This window comes from Amia ocellicauda, chromosome 11 (genome assembly GCF_036373705.1).
Source record: "Amia ocellicauda isolate fAmiCal2 chromosome 11, fAmiCal2.hap1, whole genome shotgun sequence".
Taxonomy (NCBI): Eukaryota; Metazoa; Chordata; class Actinopteri; order Amiiformes; family Amiidae; genus Amia; species Amia ocellicauda.
In genome coordinates this window covers 26302515-26315905 of record NC_089860.1, presented here as the reverse complement: position 1 = coordinate 26315905, position 13391 = coordinate 26302515, and the positions used below count along the sequence as shown (strand labels likewise).

At 44.8% G+C, this 13391-nt stretch overlaps 1 protein-coding gene across 1 annotated transcript in view; it reads left to right on the top strand.

Moving 5' to 3' along the window:
- kcnq4 (potassium voltage-gated channel subfamily Q member 4) overlaps positions 1 to 13391 on the top strand; it is a 59967-nt gene that overhangs the window by 25888 nt on the left and 20688 nt on the right. The window contains exons 2-9 of the mRNA XM_066717215.1: positions 1321 to 1411; positions 2699 to 2825; positions 3339 to 3514; positions 3852 to 3977; positions 4424 to 4534; positions 6103 to 6198; positions 6898 to 6986; positions 11117 to 11242. Coding sequence (XP_066573312.1) covers positions 1321 to 1411; positions 2699 to 2825; positions 3339 to 3514; positions 3852 to 3977; positions 4424 to 4534; positions 6103 to 6198; positions 6898 to 6986; positions 11117 to 11242 — 942 coding nt within the window. The remainder of the gene's footprint in view (positions 1 to 1320; positions 1412 to 2698; positions 2826 to 3338; positions 3515 to 3851; positions 3978 to 4423; positions 4535 to 6102; positions 6199 to 6897; positions 6987 to 11116; positions 11243 to 13391) is intronic.

Sequence of the window (13391 nt, the reverse complement as noted above, 5' to 3'; positions counted from 1 at the left end):
AAAAAACTCCAAGCACTATTGTCGTATATGTGTTTTTTTACACCCCCCCTTTCTATTTCTGTCTTCCTTTCTTTTTCTTTTTTTTCATGTATTTGAAATCCTATGTGGAATAATAATAATAGTCACAATTTCCTGCCTCGAGCTATTCCAGTAAACCATACAGATGTCATGGATGCGGATCAGTGCTGTGTTTTGGGTGTGAGGTTACCCTGGTGGTGTATTATTCTGGAGTCACCTGACTATTCATTCTGATCAACAGCAGCGACAAGAAAAGATTAGACTGGGAAAAAAGAGGGGTGGGGGGAGTGTACTGGTGTACTCTCTGGTTTTCTTCTTCTCCTTGTTGTTTGTTCTTCTTCTTCCTTTTATTATTCCTGCAATTCCTGCGACCAGCTATTACTACTACTACTACTCTTGCTACGTTGCAAATAATAATTACAGTGTACCTGTGTATTTACAGTACATAGCCTCTCTCCCCTTCCCACTGTAAACTGCTGTGATTCTTACTGTGAAGTGCTGAGACTGCGTGTTTTTATTCCTGGAGCCACTTAATGCCGTGAAATATTGATGGCAGTGCCGAGGCAGGGGAGGGCTTGGCGTGACAGACAGCGAAGGCCCGTCAAACACAAAACAAGAAAAAAAAACTCCCAGCAAAGCACAGGCCACCCTCTGCCCCCACCCCTCTCTGCCTCCTGCTTCCATTGCCCTGGGACTTCCTCTGCAACTGGCTGTTAGCAGGGCCAGCTGCTCAGGGCCTGTCTGTGAGCAGCATTCTTTCCCGTCGTCTGGGTTAAACATGCTCCATGCACACATGTTAGAGGGGACAGGCTCCCATAATAGGGCAGCCAAGTCCTCTGCAGGTTTTACCAGCGAGCTGCAGGCTGCCTGTGTGAACTCCAGTAAAGTGAAACGAGAATAAAGCACATAGCTGTGTATTTAACCGGACTTGGAAGCAGACTTGGGGTCAAATGCATCTGCAGTGTCTTTCAAGTACTGTTAAGACTGTGTGTGTCCCTATTCTCACCTGTTCTTGAATAGAATACAGTGCATATTTTGAGTCAGACTATGCAGCTGTCTTTTTGCTGGTGTGGCATTTCAAATTATGTTCTTTCTTTTGATTGTTTTTTCTTTTTCTTTGCATTCCTCTCACAATAACATTAACACGTTTTAGAATCAGCCTCCATTTAGATTTTTTGTATTTTCCGTACCTCCCCTCTCTCTCTCTCCATCTCACCCTTTATGTACAGTGTGATTCCTTGTGTGCAGTGTGGAGTGTGCAGACCTCTGTTTACATATCTGTGTGTTTACCTTCCCCCCCAGTTTCCTGCTGGTGTTCAGCTGTCTGGTGCTGTCTGTCTTCTCCACCATCCCCGAACATCAGACATTTGCTAACGAGGGGCTCTTCATCCTGGTAAGGTCACAGCTTTGACCAGGCTGCCAATCCCAGGCTGGGCGGGCCAGCTGTCCTGTCCCTCTGGTGCAATAGTCAGAAAGCTTCTCAATTTAAGTCAATATTTAAAAAGTTTAAAGTTCAGTTAAATTCACACTCAACTATGAGATATGATATAAAGAGACACAGCAGCTCAGGGTAATGTGAATAGCCCAATAATGCTGACAATGTCATGAATGCATTTTAGTATCAACATTGGGATTCGCCACTGGCCTCCAATATTGCTGCCCAGCATTGACTGTTAAATGTGTTCATATTATCAGAGCTGTGCTCCACTGTTTTGATCCTTGTGTGGTGGTTGTAAGATTTCTGTAAGCGAAGCCAAACTACAACCCAGTCACACTGCACCACATTATTATAGTGCTACAGGAACGTCCCCACTACTTCAGCATAGTCAGGATCACTGTCAGAGACTGCTGACACCCTTGGACACAGAGGTTTATCAGAAAATCATAGAAAATAAATAAAGATATAATGCTTGTTTATTTGACAAGCAAGGGACAGAGAAACGCTGGCGTTCTTATAAACAGGTCAGTAAATCAATGTTTCACTGTCACTCAGACCTGGATTCCATCACCACTTTGCCAGATGCAAATTTTCAAACCTGACAATTGATAGTGGCTTCCTGCCCACTGCAAACCAGCCAGCGTATCCTGGTAGTTTCTCATTTGCCATTGCCATTTTGAGTCGAAGCTTTAAATACATGAAATAAAATGCCATAAACTAAGGCAAGGCCCTGGACTGACTCTGTAGCCCTAAGCATGTGTGGGGTAACAGTAATATCCATCTAGAAGAAAGTTCGGCTGTGTGGCTTCACCACGAAAAGCCTGTTTTTGTTATCTGTGCTTTCCTGCTCTTTCATCCCTCACCTTGGCACAATTACCAGTGCAATTAGTCTCTCTCTGCCTCTGTCTTATGCTGCCTCTCTCCTTGAGCTTGTGATGTTTGGGTTGTGGTGCACTCTTTCACTCTTATAGTCTCTCTCTCTCTCTCTGTCTGCTCATGTTTGTGATGATTGTAATGTTTGGGTGTACCAGTGTACTGTTAGTCTCTCTCTCACTTTATATATATATATATATATATATATATATATATATATATAATGAATTATATATATCTCTCTGCTCAGGAGTTTGTAATAATAGTGTTTTGTCAAGAGCACATTCTCATGTTCCTGCTCTCCTCCTCTCTTCATATCTATCCTTGTCTCTCCTGCTTTCTCCTCCCCTGTCCTCTCCCTCTGTGCAGGAGTTTGTGATGATCGTGGTGTTCGGGTTGGAGTACATCGTGAGGGTATGGGCGGCAGGGTGCTGCTGCCGGTACCGGGGCTGGCAGGGACGCCTGCGATTCGCCAGAAAGCCTTTCTGCATCATAGGTCAGCCCTTGCCTCCTCCCCCTCTCCATTGCAAGGGCTGCAGGTCACACAGGTCTCCCAGGGGTCACAGAAACACAGCCTCCGCTTCATCCTCCCCCTTCTCTGTCCAGTGTCACCCCCCCTGTCTCTTTCTCTTATTGTCTGTGGAGTGTGACTCCCTCAGTCCCTATCTCTTACTTGCCCCCACAACTCTGTGTAGGTAACCCACATTTCTTTGGGAGTAACACTGTGCTGTTCTGTGTCTTGAGGAATACAACACTGTACTGTACTGTACCGGACTGTACAGTGTATGTATGTGTGTGTGTGTGTGTTATTAGTATGCACTCTCTATAGTGTGTATTGTATCAGTTCTCTGTAGTGTGTGTGTGTGTGCATCAGCAGCACTGCGCTGTCTTGTGTTTTAGAAATGTATCGTTGTCTGTGGTCTGACATAAATGGTTACTACTATACAAAACCATTCTCTGCCCCAGACATGTCCAGTAACCCTGTCCTGTGTTCATGTGTGTGTCTCAGACTTCATTGTGTTTGTGGCATCGCTGGCGGTGATCGCAGCCGGTACGCAGGGGAACATCTTCGCCACGTCCGCGCTGCGCAGCATGCGTTTCCTGCAGATCCTGCGCATGGTGCGGATGGACCGGAGAGGGGGAACCTGGAAACTGCTGGGCTCTGTGGTCTATGCACACAGCAAGGTAAAACACTGCACAGCAGTACCCACTGATACTGCCCAGGCTGACTTCCGCATCCCTTTTGATGGAACTTTGTAAATACAAATGTCACTGTTGTACACGTTTGCTGAGTGAATACAGCTCCTCTTTATTTCCGCTCCAAGATAGTTACATTAATAACTAATAACAATTTCCTATCGTATTGTACAGCTGTGTTTAGATATCATCTCCTTAGAGGGCACCCCACTCAAATAGGCAACTTTTTATTTTATTAATAAGTGTGGCACTGGAAGTCATCCTGGGAGGTTCTTCACACTGGGAACCACTGCATCTTACTGTGATGCTTTCTGTCCAACCACAGGAGCTCATCACAGCCTGGTACATCGGCTTCCTGGTCCTCATCTTCGCTTCCTTCTTGGTCTACCTGGCTGAGAAGGACGTGAACAATGAGTTCTCCACCTATGCTGACTCCCTCTGGTGGGGGACGGTGAGTACTACACCCCTGGGGGACACACCCTCTATGTTAACCTTAAAAAATAAATCTTTTTTTTTTTTTACCTCCCCATACATTTACTTTTCTTGCACAATGTTTTCCACAGTTTCTGCTGTTGTTTGTGACTGTGTCTCCATGTGCTGTCTGTGCTTTATTGCCCCACCATCATTCAATGACGTAAATAAATAATAATAATAATAATAATAATAATAATAATAATAATAATAATAATGTAGCCTTGTAGCCCCATGGGAGGTCTCTCTTTTAGTGGTTCTTCCACAGACACTGAGATAGAATATAACATAGTAATTTTGCCATCAACAAATTTTTTACACCTAAGTTATATTTTACAATACCGGTCCATTTGACTATGTGTGATAAACACATAATGCTCCCTCTCTCTTCGTCCCTCCTCCCTCTCTGTCTCTCTCTCTCTGTAGATCACTCTCACCACGATTGGCTATGGTGACATGACCCCGCGGACATGGCTGGGCCGACTGCTGGCGGCGGGCTTTGCTCTGCTGGGGGTGTCGTTTTTCGCCCTGCCTGCTGTGAGTGTGCTGTCCACACTGTCCCCTATGTATACACAGTCCACTCTGTGTATGTTGTGCCCTCTGGCCACTCTGTCCATACTGTCTTCTCTGTCCAGTTCTGTCCATGCTGCCACACTCCACTGTCCAGTCTGTCCACACAGTCCAACTGTCCTTCTTCTTATTATTTTCTTCCATTGTATTGTCTTTTTCTGTTAGTTTGTTATTTTGTTTGTTCCTTCTTAATAATGGTTCTTTCTTTCTCTCAACTGCCTCTCTCTGAGCAGGAGTTAAGCTAGTTGTGTGTGTGTTGTTACACTGTAATCCTGCTAAGAAATGTTGATCTTCTTGAGAATTCATAATCTTCTGTTCTCTACATGCACAAACCTTTTAAGTGCTTTGTATTGAGTCCTTTATATAAGGTTCTTTACTTTCATGCAATTTAGTTTTGAGTCTTATTGATCTCTTGATTTGTAATTGTTTTTGTGTAACTCTTAAAGGTATATCTTTGCAGTTTCTGTTTCTGCAGCCTCCCTATTGAAGCGTGTTTCCCAGGGGAAGCTCAGTGTGAAAAAGCATCTCTGTGAAATAGGGAGTGATTGATCTGAGTGTGCTGCCAATACAGAGGCTCACTAGGAATAAAAAGAAATGCCACACTTACAGAAATGTTTAGAAGACTCCATCGATCCTCAGTGCACTGGTATTTTGTATAGATGCACATTGACTCAAATTACTAAAAGGGTCTTTTCAGTTGAAAAGTACAGTAGAATAGCAATGTTACAATAGGGGGCTGTAGTAACAGTACAGGAGAATAATCCAGTTACAATAGGGGGTTATAGTGAGAGTACAGCAGAACAGTGCTTTTGTTCTAGAGGGCTTTTGTATAAGGACATAGTGAAAGAGCAGTCAGCTTACAGAGGGGTTAAAAAAACTATATATCTTCTGCAACTTGCTAACTGTGCATGCTTGACTCTGAGCACCCCCAGCACCCAGCTGATCAGCCACATTAGATAATTCTCCCTCAGCATCAATGACCTAACAACCTGTGGTGACTTGGTGTTCAGAGCCTTGTAAATTAGAGTTGGGGCTGGTGGAGGGGCGAAAAAAACAGCATGGGGCCAGGTGGGGGGGGCCTCAGGGAGAGTGACAGAGCTGGTTTGCCGAGGACTGTCTGGCTCTCTTGTCTTGTCCTCTCGGGTTTATGGTTTGCGGCAGATATCAGGGCCCTGTTGAAGCCCTCATACCCCTGGATCACCCATAGGAGGGATCTTAAATGCTCCCATGTGAGTTCAATCTTAAGTCCCAGCTATGTGGAACAGGGTCAGTTTTAAGGCTGGGGGATAGTTTTGGTAGAGATGGCTGGCAGGTCAAGGCAGAGGTGCAGTTGCATGCAGTTTAGGGGCAGTCTGGGAAGTCTGTGAGTAGGTTTGGGTGCTGTCTTGGAGTAAGTTTGGAATATTCTAGGAGTAGCCTAAATGAGTTGTCTCTGTCAATAGTCCATGGCAGTCTGAGACAGTATGGATCAATGGGGGCTGACTGTGTGTCTGCTGCTCTCTCCCTCTCCCTCTCCCTCTCCCTCTCTCTCTCAGGGGATTCTGGGCTCTGGCTTTGCTCTGAAGGTGCAGGAGCAGCACCGGCAGAAACACTTTGAGAAGAGACGCACGCCCGCTGCCAACCTCATTCAGGTAAACCCCCCCCCCAACCCCACAACGGCCACGCACACCCGCTGCACTGTACAACTGTCTGATACAGAACAGCAGCTGGACTTAAAAAATGAAGAGAAAGCTGCTGTTTTATATCAGACAGCTGCACAGTGCAGTCAGTGTTTATTATATTTATTACAATCCAGAGCTGAAACGTAATGATTTCCACAATAACTCAAGAGCAGACTGGCACTGCCACCCCCAGCAGTCCGGATCAATGGGAGCATCAGACGGCACAGGAGATGGTCAACGCTTCTCCGGTTTAATATGGTTGGGGTTAACTAAGATGGGATGTGTTTTAGATCGATGGTTGTTTCAAAAATGTTTGGCTAGGCTTAGGGTGTCGTACAGTCAACTTAACTTTCACTTCTAATTGGTTTAGACCTGTGTTTTTTCTGGGTTAACTGCGATGGGAAGAGTTGCAGATTGCTTCAGAAAATATTCTTGCCTATTGGGACTGATGATAATTACCTCGACCTTTGAAATTTGACACTGACTGTTGTGTCGACTACAAAAACATGGTCCCTACTACAGGATGGCCATTGTGCAATCCTATGTTTTTTATTGAATTTGTTCTCAGCCAAAGGAAGCTGCACGCACTTCTCTTGGGTTCTTGTGCAGGGCTGGCGGGCTGCAGTGTGCTGAGTGTGTGTTGTGAGCGCTGTGTGTTGTGTCCTGCAGGCGGCATGGCGTCTGTACTCCACCGATGCCAACCACTCCTACCTCACTGCCACCTGGTACTTTTACGACAGCATGCTGCCCGCCTTCAGGTGTGTACCTTCGGCCGCCCCCCCTGGAACCCCCAGCTCCAGGGCCACACGCACCGCACTCTCTCTCAGTGCAGCTCCTGTGCCGCACTTCCTGCTCAAGCTGGATCCAGCCATCTCTGGCCATTTTATTTCATGTCTTTTTGTTGTCTTTTTATTCAGTGTACATGGTTTATCTATTGATACAGATTTGTTTTAATATTTGTGTGCTTAACTTAGGATGGGGGGGGTTGGGCTGGGGTTGGGCTGGGGATGGGTTGGGTTGGGGGGGGGGGCATGGACAACCCAGTCTGGTGTGTAAAATACATCAGGATGGGAGCTCAGCTGGAGGGACTGGGACTGAGACATCCCTACCACACACTGTCCCCCAGATCAAATCAAATCATTGCTATTATATATATATATATATATATATATATATATATACACTCACCTAAAGGATTATTAGGAACACCTGTTCAATTTCTCATTAATGCAATTATCTAACCAACCAATCACATGGCAGTTGCTTCAATGCATTTAGGGGTGTGGTCCTGGTCAAGACAATCTCCTGAACTCCAAACTGAATGTCTGAATGGGAAAGAAAGGTGATTTAAGCAATTTTGAGCGTGGCATGGTTGTTGGTGCCAGACGGGCCGGTCTGAGTATTTCACAATCTGCTCAGTTACTGGGATTTTCACGCACAACCATTTCTAGGGTTTACAAAGAATGGTGTGAAAAGGGAAAAACATCCAGTATGCGGCAGTCCTGTGGGCCAAAATGCCTTGTTGATGCTAGAGGTCAGAGGAGAATGGGCCGACTGATTCAAGCTGATAGAAGAGCAACTTTGACTGAAATAACCACTCGTTACAACCGAGGTATGCAGCAAAGCATTTGTGAAGCCACAACACGTACAACCTTGAGGCGGATGGGCTACAACAGCAGAAGACCCCACCGGGCACCACTCATCTCCACTACAAATAGGAAAAAGAGGCTACAATTTGCACAAGCTCACCAAAATTGGACAGTTGAAGACTGGAAAAATGTTGCCTGGTCTGATGAGTCTCGATTTCTGTTGAGACATTCAGATGGTAGAGTCAGAATTTGGCGTAAACAGGATGAGAACATGGATCCATCATGCCTTGTTACCACTGTGCAGGCTGGTGGTGGTGGTGTAATGGTGTGGGGGATGTTTTCTTGGCACACTTTAGGCCCCTTAGTGCCAATTGGGCATCGTTTAAATGCCACGGCCTACCTGAGCATTGTTTCTGACCATGTCCATCCCTTTATGACCACCATGTACCCATCCTCTGATGGCTACTTCCAGCAGGATAATGCACCATGTCACAAAGGTCGCATCATTTCAAATTGGTTTCTTGAACATGACAATGAGTTCACTGTACTAAACTGGCCCCCACAGTCACCAGATCTCAACCCAATAGAGCATCTTTGGGATGTGGTGGAACGGGAGCTTCGTGCCCTGGATGTGCATCCCACAAATCTCCATCAACTGCAAGATGCTATACTATCAATATGGGCCAACAATTCTAAAGAATGCTTTCCGCACCTTGTTGAATCAATGCCACGTAGAATTAAGGCAGTTCTGAAGGCGAAAGGGGGTCAAACACAGTATTAGTATGGTGTTCCTAATAATCCTTTAGGTGAGTGTATATATACACACACACACACACACACATAAATATAGTTAAAAGTATGTTTACTTTTTTTTTCATTAACAATCACAACATTAATAACAAAATCAAACAGAATAATAAAACATGGCCTACAATCAGCACATTTCCTCTCCTCTCAGGCTGTGCTCTTGTGCGGAGTGTTACGGTGTGTCTCTCAGGCGGTGGCAGGCAACTACATATTGAGCAGTCAGTGGGGCTGTGTGTCCCTCCTTTAGGAGGACTGATGTTTTTTCTGCATTTTCCATTTTCGCAAAAAATCGGATGGGCATTTCTTATTTTATTAAATAATATTTCCCTGGTATATTTGGGAATATGTATTGCTGTGCATCTCTGTGTGCACCTCTCCTGCCTCACAGTGACAGCGCCGGTCCTCTCTGGGCAGCCAGCTCTGCCTGTGTCGGCCTGTTTCTATGGCCAGGCTGTGGTCACTGAGCCTGTACTGGGTCAGGATCTGTCACTGCTTCATATTTCTGACAGTGAAGGGAGACTCTTGCCAGGGTGGACTCTCTGTTTAGGGCCCAAGAGCAATCCAGTTTATTGGGGGATTTTGTTTCTATGTCCCAGTGTTCCAGAGAGTTTTTGGTTATCATTTGGTTGATTCTGTTTGCAGGCTGGTAAGCAGTGCTGAGCTGAAGCTGGTCACTGTTCGCAGTATTAGTGGGGTCAGTGCCGTGAGCTTCAGGGCCAGCTGACTCGGGGGACTCTTTTCAGGGCTGAGCTCCTGGGTAGGGAGGGCCTTATACAACACTTCGGAGAAACCTCATCATATAGACCTTCATGCCAAATGGAATCAAATGCTTTTTTAAAGTCAATGAAATAGGCAAATATGTTGCCTTTACTGTTTTGGTGGACGTGTTTGTCTATTATGGTGTGTAGAATGTAAATATGGTCAGTAGTGCGTTGTTTTGGTAGGAAGCCAATCTGACTCTTACTTGGGACACTGTGCTTGGTAAGGAAGGCCAGTACCTGGGCATTGAGGATACTGAAGAACACCTTCCCCGGTTATTGGGGTTGAATTTGTCTCCACTCTTGCAAATTGGTTCCAGATGCCAGGGAAGTAGCCAGTACTGAGTATCATATTGAGCAATTTAAACATTGCCTCTTGTAATTTAGGGCTGCTGTATTTGAACATCTCAGAACAGATGCTGTGAGTGCTGCAGGCTTTTCTGGGTTTAAGTGTCTGGAGCTTCCTAGTTATTTCCAGTATCAATTGTGGTTTGGCTATCTTTAATTGATTGTTCAAGTGATTTAAGTTTTTCTCTAGTTTCAATCTGTTCATCTCTTTGCTACATATCTTTGTAAAGGTTTCCAAAACAATTTTTACACATTGCTCCAATTTGTATTGCCAATTCTTGCTCTTTTGTTGAGTTTGAATTTTTCCACATTTCCCAGAACTCTCTCCCTCACTCACTTGCTGCCTCACGCCTCGTCACCTCTCCCCATTGGCCAGTTTACTCTCAGAAAATATATACATTTTTTAAAGAGATCCTGACACACACCACACCATTTAGACTGCCGGGCTTTCTACAATGTTCGCAACTCACTCACGTGATCAAATATCTTCACATTTTTATTTATTTTTATTTTATATTTTTTATACATACCAAATGCTTTGCTAAGCACCACAGCTGTCCGTGACTGAGTGGCCTCTCGACAGGTCTTATAGCGGGTCACAGCCTGCCTTGTCTGCCCCTAAGCATAACTAAAAGCTTTTCACACCATATTTAATTTATTTGTATTTATTTTGTTATACCACATAATATATAATGAGAGCCAGGCTCAGAGTTCTTCTCACCAACACAGTCGCATGTTCACAGTCCTGTCTGCTGTGTGTCAGCGCCCTCTGTTGGATGCAGCCCACACCACATGCATCAGAATATTCAGCTGATTCTAGAACTATGGTTCAGATGGCATCACAGACACAACATTTCATTATTATTATTAATATTATTATTTATGCATTTTTTGTGCTATATTATCTTTATTTGTTCTTTTTTTTTGGTTAGTTTGGTTTTTATCAATTGAATGCTTAATTATTTTGATGCTTGATTAAAAAGACAGGGTTTCTAAAATCTATGGTGGATCCAATCGTGAAGTGAACCATCAGAATTCACTTCCCCACTGATTGTATAGTGACATGCAAACATACACAGCAGTACTGACTGAGAGCTTTTCACCTTGCAGTGTCAGTAGCAGAATACAGAATTACAATTGCCTATACAAAATAAAAATTAAAGTTAATGCAAACGTAAAATAAATTGTAGAAATGCAGAATCAGTCTGTATGATGAAACCCTTTCTTTTTATTTATTTACGTATTTGTGTTTAATTTGAGTTTTGGTTCCTCTTCAGTTGCTTTATTCCATTGTGTTTTTTTGTTGTCGTTCTTCTTCCTCCTGTTTTTGTTTGTTGTCTTCACTGTGTGTTGTGTCTGTGTGTGCACTGGCCCATCGTGGGGCAGAGAGCTGACACTGCTCTTCAGTCACCTGCAAAGACAGCGCAGCGCCAAGAGAGTCCTGCACAACTTACACCAAAGCCTGCTGTCTGGGCGCCAACACTACAGCACCCCCTACCTGTCGGGGGACAGGTATGCAGTCATGCCGCTCACACACACACACACACACACACACATGTTGTTGCCGTTATCATTATGAGGACTCTCCATAGACATAATGACTTTTATACTGTACAAATTATAGATTCTATCCCCTAACCCTAACCCTAACCCTAAACCTAACCCCCATAAAAAACTTTCTGCATTTTTACATTTTCAAAAAAACATAATTTAGTATGTTTTTTAAGCGTTTTGAATTATGGGGACATTGGCAATGTCCTCATAAACCACCGTTTTAGCATAATAACCTTGTAATTACCAGTTTGTAACCTAAAACAAAGTCCTCGTAAACCACATAAACCAACCCCCACACACACAACAGATGTGTGCTAGGGAAGGGTGACTACCGCAGGGGAGGCCTGTGCAGAGTGGAGCTCCCTGTGCTGCTCTGGGGGAGTGCTGTGGGTTCACGATCACTCCTCTCTCTGAACAGAGCTCAGCCCCACAAAAAATTTGCTCCCATTGGCCTGCTGCCTGGGCACATTTATATTCAGACATACTCACAGTGGAATATAAACACACACACTGGTATATACACATATACATTCTGGTATACACACACTGGTATATGCACACACACTGGTCACATACTCTGGTATATACACACACTCACACACTGGACTATAAACACACACACTGGAATACACAAACACTAGTATATACAAACAATGGAATATACACTCACAGTTGTATATATACTCACACACAGGCATACACACGCACATTGGTATATACACACACTCGTATACACACACACACACTGGTATACACACCCATACACATTGGTATATACGCTGTAACACAGTGTGGACGTGGGAATGTGTCTGGAGATTGGGGATGATGCCTCGGATGCACCCCTAGGTGTCACCAGGCGGTGGGTATTTCCTCTCGACAGTGGCGTCTCTGTATCTATACAGCAGGTACCGTCTCAGGGCATAGTGCAGTCTCGCGGTTGGTGTCTGGTACAGGTTCTATCTCCAGTTCAGGGGTTCTCCAACACAGTTTAAAGTTCAAAGCTGGATGGTCAGTAATCCGAAAACAACAGTCTCTTCCTCTCCTGCTCACTCTCACAGCTCTGAAGCTCTCCTAGACCTCCTTGTGTTTACTTTGCAATTGGGCAGCAGGTGCCCTGCCTTGTTTTAGGGTGGTCTCTTTCATTTTCCACAAGTGTGCGTCTTCTGCCTGAGCTGCTGGGTGCTGGGGGAGAGTCCGGTTCAGCCAGGACTTGCTATGGCATGGTAGGTCCAGGAGGGGCAGCTATTCTTTCCTTAAGTACCAGCCCTTACAACACCCCGTGCTGTCACAATGCACACACATTGGTATATATACACACAAACACTTACAAAGGTTCAGAGGTGTCTCACAAAACCGGACCATTCTCTCTCTCTCACAAACACACACAGCATCCATTGCCGGCACTGTCTCTGAGCTGAGCTCTCTCTAGGATGTCTAGGATGGTGGATGGTGTCATGGTGGGCAGCTGGCTGTCCCAGTGGGGTGACAAGGGTGTGTGGGTTGTGTCACTGTGAACTAATGATGATTGTTCTCATTTGCTGATTGTGTTTGTTTTATCTTTGGTTCTGGGCTCAGGTCTCTCCCTCATACCCTCACTGCTCTCCAATTCTACACCCCCTCTCTCTCTCCTTCCACTCTCTTCTACTCTGTCCACTCACTTTCTCCATTGTCTCTCACTCTTTTCCTCTCTTTCGTTCATCTTCCCTTCTTTCTCATTCTTTCTATTCATCTCCTTTGAATCTCTCCCCACTCCCTCTCCATCTCTCCTCTACTCTCTGCCCTCTCTCTCTCACTGTCTGCATTTCCCACCCCCACCCCCTCTCCACACTGTCTCACTCTCACTCTGTTGCTCTTTCCATGTCAGTGTCTTTTGTGTGGACATAAGAATTTCTCAAGACCTTTTGATAAGGTACATGCAGTGTATTTATCTGTGTGTGTTTTTGTGTTTCTGTCTGTCTCTGTGTGTGTCTGTGTGTGATTGCATTCGTGGTTTTGATTCTAACACCATTCCATCCATTGTCAACAATCCTCACCTGTGTTCTTTTCTCTCCCTCCCTCCCTCCCACCTTCCCTCTGTCTCTCCCTCTGTCTCTCTGTCCCCCCCTGT